This window comes from Ovis aries, chromosome 3 (assembly GCF_016772045.2).
Source record: "Ovis aries strain OAR_USU_Benz2616 breed Rambouillet chromosome 3, ARS-UI_Ramb_v3.0, whole genome shotgun sequence".
Lineage (NCBI taxonomy): Eukaryota > Metazoa > Chordata > Mammalia > Artiodactyla > Bovidae > Ovis > Ovis aries.
Genome location: NC_056056.1, coordinates 168,700,401 through 168,719,579, shown reverse-complemented (window position 1 = coordinate 168,719,579; position 19,179 = coordinate 168,700,401). Strand labels below are relative to the sequence as shown.

The following is a 19,179-nucleotide window of genomic DNA, read 5'->3' as shown; positions in this document are numbered from 1 at the left end:
ACTATGAATAGCCAGTGATGCTGTCTCTTTTCCTTACATTATTTATTTCCATTTATTTTTGCCAGCTAAAGATGCTTACATGTGCTGACACATTTTCATTGATTAAAGAATGTCAATAATTCCTTCAGCTTCTTTGTTCACTTTCTTACTATCAAATCTTGTTTGACTTTGAAGTTTTTATATACCTGACATGAAAGGAAAATATTAGTAGGTCTAACAGCTAATTAGTTCAAAATAAAATACAAAATAAATAAAAAGCTTATAACATTTATAAATGAGCAACTTTTCTAACTAAAATATTAATTCAGGCTCTTTTATTATCAAAGTGAGTATGATTTAGTATGTGCCTTTTCATGCTTTTATTTTGGTAACATATGTTTTCCTGAGAGTTGTGTATTTCTTTTTACTAGTGAAATTTTGTGGCACTTGCATGAACTACATTCTCCATTCTTTCTCAGAAATGCCTGCTGAACTCTGAGTTCTCTGAGACTTTGTCACAGTGGTCCTCCTTTCCCAATTCAGTTCAGTTGAGTTGCTCAGTCCTGTCTGACTCTTTGTGACTCCATGGACTACAGCATGCCAGGCCTCCCTGTCCATCACCAACTCCTAGAGCTTACTCAAACTCATGTCCATTGAGTTGGTGATGCCATCCAACCATCTCATCCTCTGTCGTCCCCTCCTCCTCCCGCCTTCAATCTTTCCCAGCATCAGGGTCTTCTCAAATGAGTCAGTTCTTCACATCAGATGGCCAAAGTATTGGAGTCTCAGCTTCAGCATCAGTCCTTCCAATGAATATTCAGGACTGATTTCCTTTAGGACAGACTGGTTGGATCTCCTGGCAGTCCAAGGGACTCTCAAGAGTCTTCTCCAACACCACAGTTCAAAAGCACCAATTCTTCAGCACTCAGCTTTCTTTATAGTCCAGCTCTCACATCCATACATGACTGCTGGAAAAACCATAGCTTTGACAAGATGGACCTTTGTTGCCAAACTAATGTCTCTGCTTTTTAATATGCTGTCTAGGTTGGTCATAATTTTTCTTCCAAGGAGCAAGTGTCTTTTAATTTCATGGCTGCAATCACCATCTGCAGTGATTTTGGAGCCCAAAAAAATAAAGTCTGCCACTGTTTCCACTGTTCCCCATCTATTTTCCATGAAGGGATGGGACCAGATGCCAGTACTTCTGCCACCTCATGTGAAGAGTTGACTCATTGGAAAAGACTCTGATGCTGGGAGGGATTGGAGACAGGAGAAGGGGATGACAGAGGATGAGATGGCTGGATGGCATCACTGACTCGATGGACGTGAGTCTGAGTGAACTCTGGGAGTTGGTGATGGACAGGGAGGCCTGGCGTGCTGCAATTCATGGGGGTCGCAAAGAGGCGGACACAGCTGAGTGACTGAACTGAACTGAATGTTCAGTTTAAAGCCAACTTTTTCACTCTCCTTTTTCACTTTTCATCAAGAGGTTCTTTAGTTCTTCTTCACTTTCTGCCATAAGGGTGGTGTCATCTGTATATCTATGATTATTGATTATAGATTATTGATATTTCTCGTGGCAATCTTGATTCCAGCTTGTACTTCATCCAGTGCAGTAACTCTCATGATGTACTCTCCATATAAGTTAAAAAAACAGGGTAACAACATACAGCCTTGACATACTCCTTTTCCTACTTGGAAAGTCTGTTCTTCCATGTCCAGTTCTAACTCTTGCTTCTGGACCTGCATGCATATTTCTCAAGAGGCAGTTCAGATGGTTTGTGTTCCCATCTCTTGAAGAATTTCCACAGTTGGTTGTGATCCACACAGTCAAAGGCTTTGGCATAGTCAATAAAGCAGAAATAGATGTTTTTCTGGAACTCTCTTGCTTTTTCGATGATCCAGCAGATGTTGGCAATTTGATCTCTGGTTCCTCTGCCTTTTCTAAAACCAGCTTGAACATCTGGAGCTTCATGGTTCATGTACTATTGCAGCCTGGCTTGGAGGATTTTGAGCATTATTTTGCTAGTGTCTGAGATGAGTGCAATTGTGTGGTAGTTTGAGCATTCTTTGGCTTTGCCTTTCTTTGGGACTGGAATGAAAACTGACCTTTTCTAGTCCTGTGGCCACTGCTGTTTCCCAAATTTGCTGGCATATTGAGTGCAGCACTTTCACAATATCTTCTTTTAAGATTTGAAACAGCTCCACTGGAATACTATCACCTCCACTGGCTTTGTTCATAGTGATGCTTCCTAAGGCCCACTTGACTTCACATTCCAGGATGTCTGGCTCTAGGTGAGTGATCACACCATTGTGGTTATCTGGGTCATGAAGATCTTTTTTGTATAGTTCTTCTGTGTATTCTTGCCACCTCTTCTCAATATCTTCTGCTTCTGTTAGGTCCATTCCATTTCTGTCCTTTATTGTGCCCATCTTTGGATGTAAAGTTCCCTTGGTATCTCTAATTTTCTTGAAGAGATCTCTAGTCTTTCCCATTCTATTGTTTTCCTCTATTTCTTTGCATTGATCACTGAGGAAGGCTTTCTTATCTCTCTTTGCTAGTCTTTGGAACTCTGCATTCAGATGAGCATATCTTTCCTTTTCTCCTTTGCCTTTCACTTCTTTTCTTTTCACAGCTATTTGTAAGGCCTCCTCAGACAACCATTTTGCCTTTTTGCATTTCTTTTCCTTGGGGATGGTCTTGATCCCTGCCTCCTGTACAATGTCACAAGCCTCTGTCCATAGTTCTTCAGGTACTCTGTCTATTAGATCTAATCCCTTGAATCTATGTCTCACTTCCACTATATAATCATATAAGGGAGTTGATTTAGGTCATACCTGAATGGTCTAGTGGTTTTCCCTACTGTCTTCAATTTAAGTCTGAATTTGGCAATAAGGAGTTCATGATCTGAGCCACAGTCGGCTCCTGGTCTTGTTTTTCCTAACTGTATAGAGCTTCTCCATCTTTGGCTGCAAAGAATATAATTAATCTGATTTTGATATTGACCATTTGGTGATGTCCAAGAGTCATCTCTTGTGTTGTTGGAAAAGGGTGTTTGTTATGACCAGTGTGTTCTCTTGGCCAAACTGTATTAGCCTTTGCGCTGCTTCATTCTGTACTCCAAGGCCAAATTTGCCTGTTACTACAGGTATTTCTTGACTTCCTACTTTTGCATTCCAGTCCCCTATAATGAAAAGGACATCTTTTGGGGGTGTTATTTCTAGAAGGTCTTGTTGGAGAAGGCGATGGCACCTCAATCCAGTACTCTTGCCTGGAAAATTGCATGGACAGAGGAGCCTGGTGGGCTGCGGTCCATGGGGTCATGAAGAGTCAGACACAACTGAGCGACTTCACTTTGACTTTTCACTTTCATACATTGGAGAAGGAAATGGCAACCCACTCCAGTGTTCTTGCCTGGAGAATCCCAGGGACGGGGGAGCCTGGTGGGCTGCTGTCTATGGGGTCATGCAGAGTCGAACACGACTAAAGTGACTTAGCAGTAGCAGCAGAAAGTCTTGTAGGTCTTCATAGAACCATTCAACTTCAGCTTCTTCAGCATTAGTAGTTGGGGCATAAACTTGAATTACTGTGGTAGTGAACAGTTTGCCTTGGAAATGAACAGAGATCATGCTGTCGTTTTTTAGATTGCATCCCAGTACTGCATTTTGGACTCTTCTGTTGACTATGATGGCTACTCCATTTCTTCTAAGGGTTTCTTGCACACAGTAGTAGATATAATGGTCATCTGAATTAAATTCACCCATTCCAGACCATTTTAGTTCACTGATTCCTAAAATGTCAATGTTCGCTCTTGCCATCTCCTGTTTGACTGCTTCCAATTTGCCTTGATTCATGGACCTAACATTCCAGGTTCCTATGCAACAGTGTCAGACTTTATTTTGGGGGGCTTCAAAATCACTGCAGATGGTGACTGCAGCCATGAAATTAAAAGACGCTTACTCCTTGGAAGCAAAGTTATGACCAACCTAGATAGTATGCTCAAAAGCAGAGACATTACTTTGCTGACTAAGGTCCGTCTAGTCAAGGCTATGGTTTTTCCTGTGGTCATGTATGGATGTGAGAGTTGGACTGTGAAGAAGGCTGAGTGCCGAAGAATTGATGCTTTTGAAGTGTCGTGTTGGAGAAGACTCTTGAGAGTCCCTTGGACTGCAAGGAGATCCAACCAGTCCATTCTGAAGGAGATCAACCCTGGGATTTCTTTGGAAGGAATGATGCTAAAGCTGAAACTCCAGTACTTTGGCCACCTCATGCGGAGAGTTGACTCATTGGAAAAGCCTCTGATGCTGGGAGGGATTGGGGGCAGGAGGAGAAGGGGACAACCGAGGATGAGATGGCTGGATGGCATCACAGACTCGATGGACCTGAGTCTGAGTGAACTCCGGGAGTTGGTGATGGACAGGGAGGCCTGGTGTGCTGCGATTCATGGGTTCGCAGAGTCGGACACGACTGAGCGACTGAACTGAACTGAACTGAACTGAACTGATGCAATATTGCTCTTTACCGCATCAGACTTTACTTCCATCACCGGTCACATCCACAGCTGGGCGTTGTTTTTGCTTTGGCTCCATCCCTTCCTTCTTTCTGAAGCTATTTTTCTACTGATCTCCAGGAGCATGTTGGGCACATACTGACCTGGGGAGTTCATCTCTCAGTGTCCTATCTTTTTACCTTTTCCTGCTGTTCATCCAGTTCTCAAGGCAGTAGACCATGTTTTTTCAGAACTCTTCACCATGACCCCTCTGTCTTGGGTGGCCCTACACAGCATGGCTCATAGTTTCATTGAGTTAGACAAGGCTGTGGTCCATGTGATATGATTGGTTAGCTCTTTTATTTTGGTTTTCAGTATCTCTGCCCTCTGAGGGAGAAGGATAGGAGGCTTACTGCTTTGTCACAGTGGTCCTCCTCTCCCAATACCTAAAGTCTGGTATATCGCCCATCCGTATGCTTGTAATTGCAGAATAAAAGGAGCACTGAGCCAGGATGCCTTTTAGTCTATTTCATACGTGCTCTCCTTTAACTCAAAACCCCCTGTCTAGACAAGGTCCTTAAGGGAAACATCTTTCACTGGAAGAGTTAGGCTAGCCACCATCTCTTTGTTATGTTGTCTGAAAACAAATGAAAATGGTAATGAAGAGTCAAGTAATTACTTATCGAAGTCCATCAGAAGTGTCTGGATGAGACTCAGCATACCCAGTCCCAGGAACTGTCTGAATTCATTTCTACCCTGCCATAACTCCATCCCTATCATTATCCCCAAGCTGCTGCTTTAGGAATAAGCTCCTCAGCTTGATTTAAACTCCAGCCAATAGTATAATATGTTTAACGTATTGTTAACATGATATGGAAACTCCATGAAGTGGTGAAGGACAAGGAAGCCTGGAGTGCTATAGTCCATAGGGTTGCAAAGAGTCGAACATGACTTAGCAACTGAACAACAACAATATGATATAAATATCAGGCACATGTAACATAACAAAGGTATTTCTTTTTTTTCTTATAACTTTAATTAGTTTTCACTTCAGACACGCAAATCTTGGCTAATATGTATATTATTTTTGAGTGTCTACCGTTCATTTATTTGTACAAAGAAGCGATTGTGAACAACCTGCTTTGGATGTTGTGTAATGACTCAACATGACTTGTTTTCATGGACAAATGAAGCTTCACTATCATTTAGTCCATGCCCTAGTCTACAGGCAGTAGGCAATCCGACCCTGTCTACACTCCCTGCTGTCTCTGCTCCAACCACACTGGCCTTCTTCATGTTATGCAGATCACTCTCAGCTTCTCTCACTATAGATTTGGGATTGCTTTTACCTCAGTCTGGAATATTCTTTCTCCTGACAGTCATATGGCTTGTTCTTTCACTTCATTAAGATCTCTGCCCAAAAACAACCTCCTCAGAAAGGCATTTAGACCCTTATCTAAAAAAAGACAGCACCACCCCCCACGACTTTCTACCCTTTCATCACACTTTTCACTGCGTTACTTATTTGTGTCTTTATTCATCACCTCTCGCCCACTAGAAATTAAGCTCACTGAGGGTAGAAACTTTATTTTGTGCCTGGCACATAGTAATCACTCAGAAAACATCTCATGAATGAAAGACAGGAAAGAAAGCAGGCAGACAGACAAGAAGACAAGGAGGGAGAGAGGGAGAAAGGAAAACAATTATCTCGGTTCAAAGTGGAAGGCTTCTCTTAATTTTTTTTTAATATTCAATTGAAAATTTTATTTTTTGGTTACCTAAAATTGACCGTGATATTATAGATTTCAGAGCTGTCAATTATAGTATTTCTCTTTAAAAATTTTTATTTTATAGTGAACTATAGTTGATTTATAATATTGTGTTAGTTTCAAGTGTACAACAAAGTGATTCAGTTATACGTATACAGTTATCTATTCTTTTTAAAATTATTTTCCCATTTAGGTTATTACAGAATATTGAGCAGAGTTCCCTGTACAGTAGGTCCTTGATGGTTATCTATTTTATATATAGTAGTGTGTATATGTTAATCCCAAACTGCCAATCTATCCCTCCACCACATTTGGCAGCTCCTCTTTGGTAACTATAAGTTTGTTTTCCAAGTCTGTTAATCTGTTTGCTTGTAAATAAGTTCATTTGTGTAAATGATTTTTAGAGTTCACATGTAAGTAATGTCATGATACCTGTCTTCCTATCTGACTTACTTCACTTAGTATGATTATCTCCAGGCCCATCCATGTTGCTGCAAATGGCACTGTTACTTTCTTTTTAATGGCTGAGTGATATTCCATTGTATATAGGTACTACATCTTCATCCATTCATCTATCGATGAACATTGTCTTGGCTATTATAAGCAGTGCTGCAATGAACATTGGGGTGCATGTATCCTTTTAAATAGTGCTGCAATGAGCATTGGGGTACATGTATCCTGGATATATATATGTTATATATATATATAACATATATATGTATCCAGGATCATATCATAGCTCTATTTTCAGTTTTCTAAGGAACCTCCATACTGTTCTCCATAGTGGTTCTACCAGTTTACATTCTCACCAACAGAGTAGGAGGATTCCCTTTTCTTCATACCCTCTCTAGCATTTATTGTTTATAGACATTTTGATGATGGCCATTCTGACCAGAGTGAAGTGATACTTCATCATAGTTTTGATTTGCATTTCTCTGACAATTAGTGATATTGTTGAGCATATTCTCATGTGCCTATTGGCCATCTGTATGTCTTCTTTGGAGAAATGTCTATTTAAATCTTCTATTTTTTGATTGGGTTGTTTGTTTTTTATATTGAGCTACACAAGCTGTTTGTAAATTTTGGAGATCCCTTCTCTGTCACATCATTTACAAATATTTTCTCCCATTTTGTGAGTTGTCATTTCATTTTATGGTTTCCTTTGCTGTGTAAAACTTTTAAGTTTTAATTGGATCTCACTTGTTTATTTTTGTTTTTATTTCCATTACTCTAGAAAACAATCAAAAAAGATACTGCTGCAATTTATGTCAAAGAGTGTTCTTCTTATGTTTTCCTCTAAGAGTTTTATAGTATCCACTCTTCCACTTAGGTCTTTAATCTATTTTGAGTTTATTGTATACGGCGTTAGAGAATGTTCTAATTTTATTCTTTTACATGTAGATGTCCAGTTTTCCTGGCACCACTGATTAAAGAGACTGTCTTTTCTCCATTGTATACTCTTGCCTCCTTTGTTATAGACTAATTGACATTGGGTATGTGGGTTTATTTACTGGACTTTCTATCATTTTCCATTGATTTATATTTCTGTTTTGTGCTAGTACCATACTGTTTTGATGACTGTAGCTTCATGGTATAGTCTTAAGTTGGTGTGCCTGATTCCTCCAGCTCTGTTTTTCTTTCTCAAGATTGCTTTGGCTATTCAGGGTCTTTGTGTCTCCATACAGATTTTAAAAATTTTGCTCCAGCTTTGTGAAAAATGTCATTGTTAATTTGATAGGGATTGCATTGAATCCATTAATTGCTTTGGTAGTACAGTCATTTTGACAATATTGATTCTTCCAATCCAAGAACAAGGAAGATTTTCTTTAGTTCCCATAACAGTTCTGCCCAGGTGACTGCTGGTTTACACTCCTTGGCTTCCTGAGCTACTCTATCTGGAGTCAGCCTGCAAGGCCTACCCAGACCTCCAGCCCTCATGAGTTCTTAGGAGCTGAGTCCTGTGGAATTTACTCTGTGGATTGTGTGCGATGTCCCTACCATCTCTGAAGGGGAACGACTTTATGATTCTCTTAAAGAAAAGTTTGCCTTTTATACTATTTCTCCTTCAGTTCAATCACTCTAGAAGCTTCTATACTACTAGGCTTGGTCTTTGGGGGACAAAGTAAGAATAATAATAATGTTAACTAAGTTTATTATGGGATAAACATTGACCTAAGTGCTTTGCAAGTATTAACTCATTTAATAAACTCCATGAAGTACTATTATCATCATATTACAAGTGCATAAACTGAGGTCCAGAGAGGTTGGGTATCTTTCACCAGTCAACCACTAGTGATAAAGAACCCACCTGCCAATGCAGGAAATGTAAATGATGTGGATTCCATCCCTTGGTTGGGAAAATCCCCTGGAGGAGGGCATGGTAGCCCACCCCAGTATTCTTGCCTGGAGAATCCCACAGACAGAGGGGCCTGGCGGACTATAGTCCTTGGGGTCACAAAGAGTCAGCCATGACTGAAGCAACTTAGCACAGCACAGCAGCACACTGTGGCTCTAATACCCATCTTCTTATCTTTTACTCATACTGACATAACACGAAGAGCACAAAACTGGGATTTAGAAGATGTAGATAACTGTTCTTGCTCTGTGACCTTACAATTTTCTTAACTTCCCTGAGTTAAGAACTCAGAGACACCTCCGCCCTGCTGAGCCTCGGCCCATGGCCAACTGCGTGGTGTGATATCTGACAACGAGCTTCAGCAAGCACTGTCCAATGGCACCTGGACTCCATTTAACCCAGTGACTGTCCGATCGATCATATCCATGTTTGACAGAGAGAACAAGGCCGGCGTGAACTTCAGTGAGTTCACTGGCGTCTGGAAGTACATCACGGACTGGCAGAACGTCTTCCGCACCTACGACAGGGACAACTCGGGCATGATCGACAAGAACGAGCTCAAGCAAGCCCTCTCAGGTTTCGGGTACCGGCTGTCTGATCAGTTTCACGACATCCTCATTCGGAAGTTCGACCGACAAGGCCGGGGGCAGATCGCCTTCGACGACTTCATCCAGGGCTGCATCGTGCTGCAGAGGTTGACAGATATATTCAGACGCTATGATACAGACCAGGACGGCTGGATCCAAGTGTCATATGAACAGTATCTGTCCATGGTCTTCAGCATCGTATGACCCTGCCTTTCTGCAAACACCAGCATGACTTACGGGAAAAAAGACTGAAAATGCCAAATCTCCTCCCTTTGATGGAACAAGCACCAGTGCAGTTAGACACTGCTCTTTCTTTAGACTTTGTATAACTACTATTTGGGGACCCAACTGTATATATGTGGATAAGCTGGTTAACGTTTCCCAATAGTTATATCTTTCCTCAGATACAGACATTTGATATGAGGCTGTTTAATTGTGCCATGAGGTAACATATAATAATGTTTCAGGTATTCTGCTTGCAAAAACTTATCATGTGCTTTTTCAGACAGCTCTAGTTCTGGAGTGAAATGCTTCCTTAGCCAATAGGAACTTCAGATAGTAGGGAACTTGCACAGGAGGCCACTCACGTGCCTTACATTTTAAAGGGGGTTTACTGTGTTCACTTGAACGTGCAGCGTAAGCAATAAAGCACACGTATCCTTGTGAGAAAAAAAAAAAAAAAGCATTTCCCCTAAAGTTAGGAACAAGACGAGGGTGCCCACTTTCACCGCTACTATTCAACATAGTTCTGGAAGTTTTGGCCACAGCAATCAGAGCAGAAAAAGAAATAAAAGGAATCCAAATTGGAAAGAAGAAGTAAAACTCTCACTGTTTGCAGATGACATGATCCTCTACATGGAAAACCCTAAAGACTCCGCCAGAAAATTACTAGAGCTCATCAATGAATATAGTAAAGTTGCAGGATATAAAATCAACACACAGAAATCCCTTGCATTCCTATACACGAATAATGAGAAAGTAGAAAAGAAATTAAGGAAACAATTCCATTCACCATTGCAACGAAAAGAATAAAATACTTAGGAATATATCTACCTAAAGAAACTAAAGACCTATATATAGAAAACTATAAAACACTGATGAAAGAAATCAAGAGGACACTAATAGATGGAGAAATATACCATGTTCATGGATTGGAAGAATCAGTATAGTGAAAATGAGTATACTACCCAAAGCAATTTACAAATTCAATGCAATCCCTATCAAGCTACCAGCCACATTTTCACAGAACTAGAACAAATAATTTCAAGCTTTGTATGGAAATACAAAAAACCTCGAATAGCCAAAGCAATCTTGAGAAAGAAGAATGGAACTGGAGGAATCAACTTGCCTGACTTCAGACTCTACTACAAAGCCACAGTCATCAAGACAGTATGGTACTGGCACAAAGACAGACATATAGATCAATGGAACAAAATAGAAAGCCCAGAGATAAATCCACACATATGGACACCTTATCTTTGATAAAGGAGGCAAGAATATACAATGGAGTAAAGACAATCTCTTTAACAAGTGGTGCTGGGAAAACTGGTCAACCACTTGTAAAAGAATGAAACTAGATCACTTTCTAACACCACACAAAAATAAACTCAAAATGGATTAAAGATCTAAATGTAAGATCAGAAACTATAAAACTCCTAGAGGAGAACATAGGCAAAACACTCTCAGACATAAATCACAGCAGGATCCTCTATGATCCACCTCCCAGAATGCTGGAAATAAAAGCAAAAATAAACAAATGGGATCTAATTAAAATTAAAAGCTTCTGCACAACAAAGGAAAATATAAGCAAGGTGAAAAGACAGCCATCTGAATGGGAGAAAATAATAGCAAATGAAGCAACTGACAAACAACTAATCTCAAAAATATACAAGCAACTTATGCAGCTCAACTCCAGAAAATAAACGACCCAATCAAAAATGGGCCAAAGAACTAAATAGACATTTCTCCAAAGAAGACATACGGATGGCTAACAAACACATGAAAGATGCTCAACATCACTCATTATTAGAGAAATGCAAATCAAAACCACAATGAGGTACCACTTCACACCAGTCAGAATGGCTGCGATCCAAAAATCTGCAAGCAATAAATGCTGGAGGGTGGAAAAGGAACCCTCCTACACTGTTGGTGGGAATGCAAACTAGTACAGCCACTATGGAGAACAGTGTGGAGATTCCTTAAAAATTGCAAATAGAACTACCTTATGACCCAGCAATCCCACTGCTGGGCATACACACCGAGGAAACCAGAATTGAAAGAGACACATGTACCCCAATGTTCATCGCAGCACTGTTTATAATAGCCAGGACATGAAACAACCTAGATGTCCATCAGCAGATGAATGCATAAGAAAGCTGTGGTACATATACACAATGGAGTATTACTCAGCCGTTAAAAGAATTCATTTGAATCAGTTCTGATGAGATGGATGAAACTGGAGCCGATTATACAGAGTGAAGTAAGCCAGAAAAACACCAATACAGTATACTAACACATATATATAGAATTTAGGAAGATGGCAGTGACGACCCTGTATGCAAGACAGGGAAAGAGACACAGATGTGTATAACGGACTTTTGGACTCAGAGGGAGAGGGAGAGGGTGGGATGATTTGGGAGAATGACATTCTAACATGTATACTATCATGTGAATTGAATCGCCAGTCTATGTCTGACGCAGGATGCAGCATGCTTGGGGCTGGTGCATGGGGATGACCCAGAAAGATGTTATGGGGAGGGAGGTGGGAGGGGGTTCATGTTTGGGAATGCATGTAAGAATTAAAGATTTTAAAATTTAAAAATAAAAAACTAAAAATAAAAAAAAAAAAGAAAGAAGTAATCCAAGAACAGCTGTAATAAATCTAGAATGTGAAAAAAAAAAAAGAACTCAGAGTTAAAATATACTCTCCTCATGTAAGGGCTTTCCAGGTGACTCAGTGACAAAGAATCCATCTGACATTTCAGGAGACACAGGTTTGATCCTTGGATCTGAACATCCCCTGGAGAAGAAAATGGCAACCCAACCCAGTATTCTTGCCTGGAAAATCCCCATGGACAGAGGAGCCTAGCCAGTTACAGTCCATGGGGGTCACAAAGAGTCAGACACGACTTAGTGCCTGAGCAAGCACGCATGCACACCCCTCACCTAAAAAAAAAATCAAGAGATTGTACTATGTAATCTATGAAGACTCTCCAACTCTAGCATTCTATGACTGGTGGATAGTGACTTGCACTAGTTACTGCCCCAAGGAAGATCCAGATAGAAATGCCTTAAAAGATCATCTTTTTGTACATTATACACTGCTTGTATCACCTACTGTGGCTCTTACAATCTGTGCGGCAATATCATAGAATGAAAAGAACATGACCTGGGTTTAAATCTTGGCTTTGCCACCCACATCTCAACTGTACAAATTTGAGTAACTTACTTGACCCTTCTGAATCTGTTTTCTTCTTAATTTGTTTGCTTTTTATTTTGTCTAAAATGAATCCAGTGTTACCTAATTTATAGCATTTTCCAAAAGATTAAAAGATATAAATTACATAAACTTGGCTGGTAAATATTAGGTTACCCGGTCAGACAACTTAATTTCCCTCCCAATTTTGTATTAGTCTTGGGTGTTTAGAGAGATGTCCATGTTATCAAACAAAGAGTGGGTGCCAAGAAATTTTGAGAACCATTTTAAACTTTTTTTCTGATGAGATATATGCTTTCAGGAGCTTCCCAGGTGGCAGTAGTGGAAAAGAACCTGCCTGTCAATGCAGGAGATGAAAGAGACACAGATTCAATTCCTGGGTCAGGAAGATCCCCTGGAGGAGGGCATGGCAACCCACTCTAGTATTCCTGCCTGGAAAATCCCATGGACAGAGAGCCCTGGTGGACTATCGTTCATAGGGTCACAAGAGTCAAACACAACTGAAGTGACTTAGGACACACACATGCATATGCTTTCTAAAATAAAATAATGAAATCCAGGTTCCCCGTAATTTTGAAACAGTATTTAGCACACAACAATATGCCCCTGTGTCTGTAGATGTTAAAAATGACTTAGACTTCATTAGGATCACCAGAGCAGGTCACAAGAAGCATCTCAGCTACATTTCAGGAGCAGATGATACTTAGAGATACATGTATCAAGCTAAATACCAGTCTTCCTATTACATAGCATTAGGTATTTCTTGGCAAGTTCAGACTTCCATTTCTAATAGTATTGACTTTAATGCTTGTTTTGATCTCCTTCTGATTTTCAACCTCCTTTGACTGCCATTTTTAACCATTCTGTTACACAAATGCGTAATATAGTAAAGTGGACTTAGAAGCCCTGGGCTTGCTTCTCAGCTTCACCACTCATTAGTCATGTGCAGCTGAACTATGTTCTCAATTTGGAAACTTCTCTGAGCCTCTATTTCCTTACCTGATAACTGAAAAATCCGATTCAGTAAGCCTTACAATGTTATGAAACTTTACTGAGATAATGTGTGGGTCTGACACAGAGTAGCCATTTGATGAAAACTGCTCAAATTTGACTCAGGAATATAGATGAGACCATTCATTCACCAGCTCAGTAAACCATTAAAAGTTTTGAGAAAAAGTCAAAAGCCATGAGTAAAGTTATTATTTCAATGTAAGCAATGTAATTCCTGTCACTGTAATTCAATGTAATTCCTGTCAGGGAATTACAATACACTTGTCAGGGTAATACAATGAACTAGCTAATACCCAAGCCATATATCTGCTCCTAACTACTGTGAAATTACCCAAAGGAGCCAGGCAAGCCTTCTCTCTGTTGAACCACTAAATGATCCCTCTCCTAGAAATGGACAACGACTGGCCCTCCTATGTTCCATGATGACTTATCCTTCAGCCTTTTGTTCAGGCAGAGGGACAATCATTATTAACGTAAAACCATGCCTCCTGCTGGGCTCTAGTGAAATAGAAGTCCCATTTATCTAGAAGTAGATGGTCAAGGAGTAGTCTGTCTACAAAGTCTAGAAGATTCACACAACCTTTCACTTGAATGTTAGGTAACCCTAGTTATCTATTCCCTGTCAAAACCACATCATAAGACTCACTGAAATCCCCTTCCCCTTGATCCACTTGCAGGAGTTTTATACCCTCTCTTCCCCCAAATTTTGGGGTTGTTTTTATAAAAACAATGACAAAAGTATTTTAATTTTAATATTTCTTAATCAGACAAAGAGGAATTTCTAAAGTGGCTTTTCTTTGGGTTGTCTTTTCTATTGTTGCTTTAAAAAATATTTCTGAGTATTTATCTACTCTGCACCAGGTACTTCCACATTAACCATCTCATTTAGTGATAATAGAGTGGTAGTTATTAAATGCATGGGCTTTAGAGTCAGAAAAATCAGGGTTGAAGTTCAGGTTCTACTAGAGAGTCATCTAGAAATTTGTCATTATCATCCCTGTTTCATGATAAAGAAATTAAAGTTGAGGGAGATTGTAATTAAGGTCACCCTGGTAGCAAGGGGCAGGCAGAGTTCGAATTTCAATAAAGTTCTATTTGACTAAAGCTTCTGTTTGCCAGGACTAACCAATTGCTTTTATAGCATGGAGGTTTCTTAGACACTATGGTTTTAAGATGTTATGTCACATTCTCCTTTCAGGATATTAAGAAATCTATGGATTTTCTCCCCAGAAACATGTAATATATGTTTACTAATATAATTTCAGGAGGTTAATGGATCTTTGAAACCCAATTTCTGGAGGTAAATGGACTTTAGGTTAAGAATCCTTGCTTCTAAGCTGTGGCAGTTGTCATAGTGTCCAGAAGTGGTCACTTCTCAACAGCGGTTAACCTTTCAGGAAGTGGTGGCAGATCATGAGTCACATAGAAATTAATCCAGTCTTTGCTGTTGTTCAGTCACTCAGTTGTGTCTGACTCTTTGCGACCCCATGGACTGCAGCAGGCCAGGCTTTCCAGTCCTTCACCATCTCCCGGAGCTTACTCGAATTCATGTCCATTGAGTCGGTGATGCCATCCGACCGTCTCATCCTCTGTCGTCCCCTTCTCCTCCTGCCTTCACTCTTTCCCAGCATCAGGGTCTTTTCTAATGAGTCGGCTCTTCACATCAGGTGGCCACAGTATTGGAGCTTCAGCATCAGTCCTTCCCTGGCGATCCAATGGTTAAAACTCCATGCTTCCAATGCAAAAAACTTGTATTTGATACCTAGTTAGTGTACTAAGATCTCATAAGCCACACAGCCAAAAAAAAACAAACAAAAAAAAAAAAACACCACAGTGTATGTGGGGAAAATTGGATATACACATGCAAAATAATGTAATTGAACTCTTATACCATACACAAAGATATACTCATGGATTAAAGACTTCAATGTAAGAACTGAAACTATAAAACTTCCTGAAGAAAAAACAGGGAGAAGGTTCATGACATTCATCTCGGCAACAATTTCTTGAATGTGACCTCAAAGGCATAGGCAACAAAACCAAAAATAGACATGTGGACCTACATCAAACTAAAAGTTTTCTGCACAGAGAAGGAAACAATCAACAAAATGGAAAGGCAACCTATGGAATGGAAGAAAATTTATGCAAACCATGTATTTAATAAAATGCTAATTTCCAATATATAAGGAGATCATATGTCTTCTGCAGACTAATAGCAAAACAACAAGTAACACAATTTAAAAATGGGCTAAAGACTTGAATAGACGTTTCTCCAAAGAAGACATACAAATGACCAGCAGGTAAATGGAAAAAACCTCAACATCACTAATGAGTGGGGAAATGCAAATCAAACCACACTGAGATGTCACTTCACACCTGCCAGAATGGCTACTAGCAAACAAACAAACTAAAGATAACAAGTTTGGTAAAGATGGGGAATAACTAGAATCCTTGTACACAATCGATGTGGATGCAAACGCTACAGCTGCCGTGGAAAATGGTAAGGACTTCCCTTCCAAAATTAAAAATAAAATTACCATATGATCTAGTGATTTCACTTCTGTGTGTGTATCCAAAAGAAATAAAGTCAGGATCTCAAGAGATATTAGCACTCCTGTGTTCATAGCACAGTATCCACAATAGCCAAAATGTAGAAACAACCTAAATATCCATGGACAGATGAACTGATAAAGAAAATATGGAAATATTCAGTGTTATTCAGCCTTAAAAAGAACAACATGGATGAAAGTGGAGAACATTATGCTAAGTGAAATCAGCCAGACACAGAAGAAAAATGCTACATACCACTTACATGATGGCTCTAAAATAGTCAGGCTTACAGCAGAGAATAGAACAGAGTCGGTCAGAGGCTAGAGGGTTGGGGGAATTAAGGAGGTACAAAGTGTCAAAGGGACAAAGTGTTGGTTATACAGTACGATAAGTCTAGAGATCTACTGTATAGCACTTTGTCTATATATATGTATATATACATATACACACACACGTATGCATGCGTGCTAAGTCACTTCAGTCATATCCAACTTTTTGTGAACCTATGGACTGTAGCCCACCAGAATACTGGAGTGGGTTGCCATTTCCTACTCCAAGGGATCTTCCCAACCCAGGGATTGAACCCACATCTCTTATGTCTCCTGCATTTGCAGGCAGGCTCTTTACCACCAGCGCCATCTGGGAAGCCCATATACAAGGGCTATATTTATGTACGCATAGTTAATACTGTGTTGTATACTGAAAACTTTACTGGGAGGTAGATTTTATGTTGTGTCTTTATTACAAAATTGAAGATAAAAAAGGATGGAAGAAAACTGTGGAGATGATAGATATGTTTATAGCATAGATTATGATGATGATTTCACAGACATATACTTATCTCCAAGCTTAAGAAGTTGTAAACACTAAATATGTACAGATTTTTGTATGTCCATTATGCTTCAATAAAGCGGTTTAACAAAAGAAAGTTGACTCATATTGGAGGGGTGAAAGTTATTCATTTATAATTTTGCATAAGATTGGAGCAAATACTGATGTCATTTCTATTATTTTCATTTATTCAAGCAGTCATTATAGAGACATCAGTTGAATGCCTACTATATGCCAGGTTCTGTGCTAGCCTAGACCAGCCTGATATTGGTAAGTCAGTAGGGCCCTTTCTGGGGCTTCCCAGGTGGTGCTAGTGGTAAACAGCCCACCTGCCAGTGCAGAGTAGACATAAGATATTCAGGTTCAATCTCTAGGTCGGGAAGACCACCTGGAGGGGGGCATGGCAACACATTCCTGTATTCTTGCCTGGAGAATCCCATGGATAGAGGAGTCTGGTGGGCTGCAGTCCACAGAGGCGCACAGAATCAGACATGACTGAAGAGACTTAGCAGGCATGCACGAATGGCCATTTCTATGCTGCAGTTGTTTGTATAAGTAAAAGAGGAAATCTAACAGCATTCTAGAAGATAACACTAAGAATGAGAAGAGGTTTCACAGAGGAAAATAAGGACCATAGTAAAAAAAAAAAAAAAAAAAAACCATGAAAATACAGCAAGCAAAGAAATAAATGAAGCAATTAAGGAAAAACATAGTGGAAAAAGAATGATGGAACTTCTATGAGGAAATGAAAATAATATATATTGGAAAGGGTCATTCCTAGTCTTAAAAGCAAAACTCCGCTAGAGAAACAAAGGATAGTAATTGAACGAAGCAATGACTGGATTGAACAGAGTAATGAATTATACCTGGGAAATTTTCAGAGGCTGGAATGAAACTGAACAAAGAGAGAGATAAAAAGATCAGATGATCCGAATACCAATTTCAAATTGCTAGTTATGAATCTCTGTGAATGACTCATTTTTTTCTCATTTTCTTTCCCAAAATCTCATCTTTTGTAAATCCAGAAAAGCTAACTGTATAGTTAGATAGAATGAGCCTGGGTCATCGAGTAGCCTCAGTTTAAGAACTAGTACACTGAGTAGGTGAGTGACTAACACACACACACTGAGTAGGATTGCATTCCTCTTTCCAAGCTTAGTAAAGCCCATCTTACAAAGTATTGGAAGGATGTCTCTGCACAGTAATTCCCAGAAATGCATTTCATAGCCCTTAGTCAAATGAAATTATAATAGTAGCTAATTTACAGCACCAGAAGGTTTACCAGACACGTCCTCTTAAATGCAATTTGTGTTTAAAATAATGATACCATGTGGTATTTGTTTTCTCATAAAATGAACTTAAAAGTAAGCAGGGGGGAAAAAAGATATTTCTGCTCCACAAAAGTCAATCGTCTGGGATTTGGTTGAGGTTCTTGACTTATTTATATGATTCATCTATGGTGGTTCATTTGGTTAACTTAGATTATTGCTTGGTAGAGGCAGTATATTTGCAGAGTATGAGTATAGGGAAGAAAAGACAATTAAACTACAGGAAAATGCACAGAAAGTGTTAGGCTCACATTTGGTAATTAAACTTGTCAGTGTTTCAGCTGAAATTTCATTATGCCCCTTTGCCAGGAGGCGACACCATGAGCCTGTACAATTTTCTTCTCTCCTGCTTGGCTGTGGCACCTGGCCTTCTTCCCAGTCCTGTGCAGATTACTTTGACATTTCAGTTCATCTGGGTGGTTTCTGTCATTTTCTACTTGAGAAAATTGGAGGCCAGAGAAGCTAAGTGACTTCCGCACACTCTCGTCTAAGTCAGCACCAGAGCCAAGCTACAATTCTCCAGCATAGCTTTCACCATATAGGCGGGGGCTCAGCTTTGTTCCACGTTTATTCAGTAGGACAGGAGAATGTGGGTGCCACTGGAGAATGTTCTGGGGGCTGGATGTTACTGTGAGAAAGCCAACGCATCAGTAGAACCTGTTCTTATGCAGTTCTCATCTCCTACTGAAAACTTAGTACAAAGGACATCATTCAGTTTATTAGCATATCAGTTCTGTGCCTGTGCGCCCCACCCCCCAAAAAATTTTGCTTTCATGAAATAAAAGGAAAAAGTAAAAGAGAGTTCAGTTTTAATGATTTTCTTTTCTTTTTCTTTTTAAGTT

The 19,179-nt window shown here is 39.7% G+C and overlaps 2 protein-coding genes across 7 annotated transcripts in view; both read left to right on the top strand.

Moving 5' to 3' along the window:
- The window catches only part of ANKS1B (ankyrin repeat and sterile alpha motif domain containing 1B), a 1,156,475-nt gene that overhangs the window by 894,506 nt on the left and 242,790 nt on the right, over positions 1 to 19,179 (top strand). The gene's annotated exons all lie outside the window — the stretch shown is intronic.
- On the top strand, positions 8,303 to 9,689 carry LOC101107270 (programmed cell death protein 6). Its single transcript, XM_042247123.2, has one exon. The coding sequence runs from the start codon at positions 9,020 to 9,022 to the stop codon at positions 9,383 to 9,385; it is 366 nt and encodes a 121-aa protein (XP_042103057.1). The 5' UTR covers positions 8,303 to 9,019; the 3' UTR covers positions 9,386 to 9,689.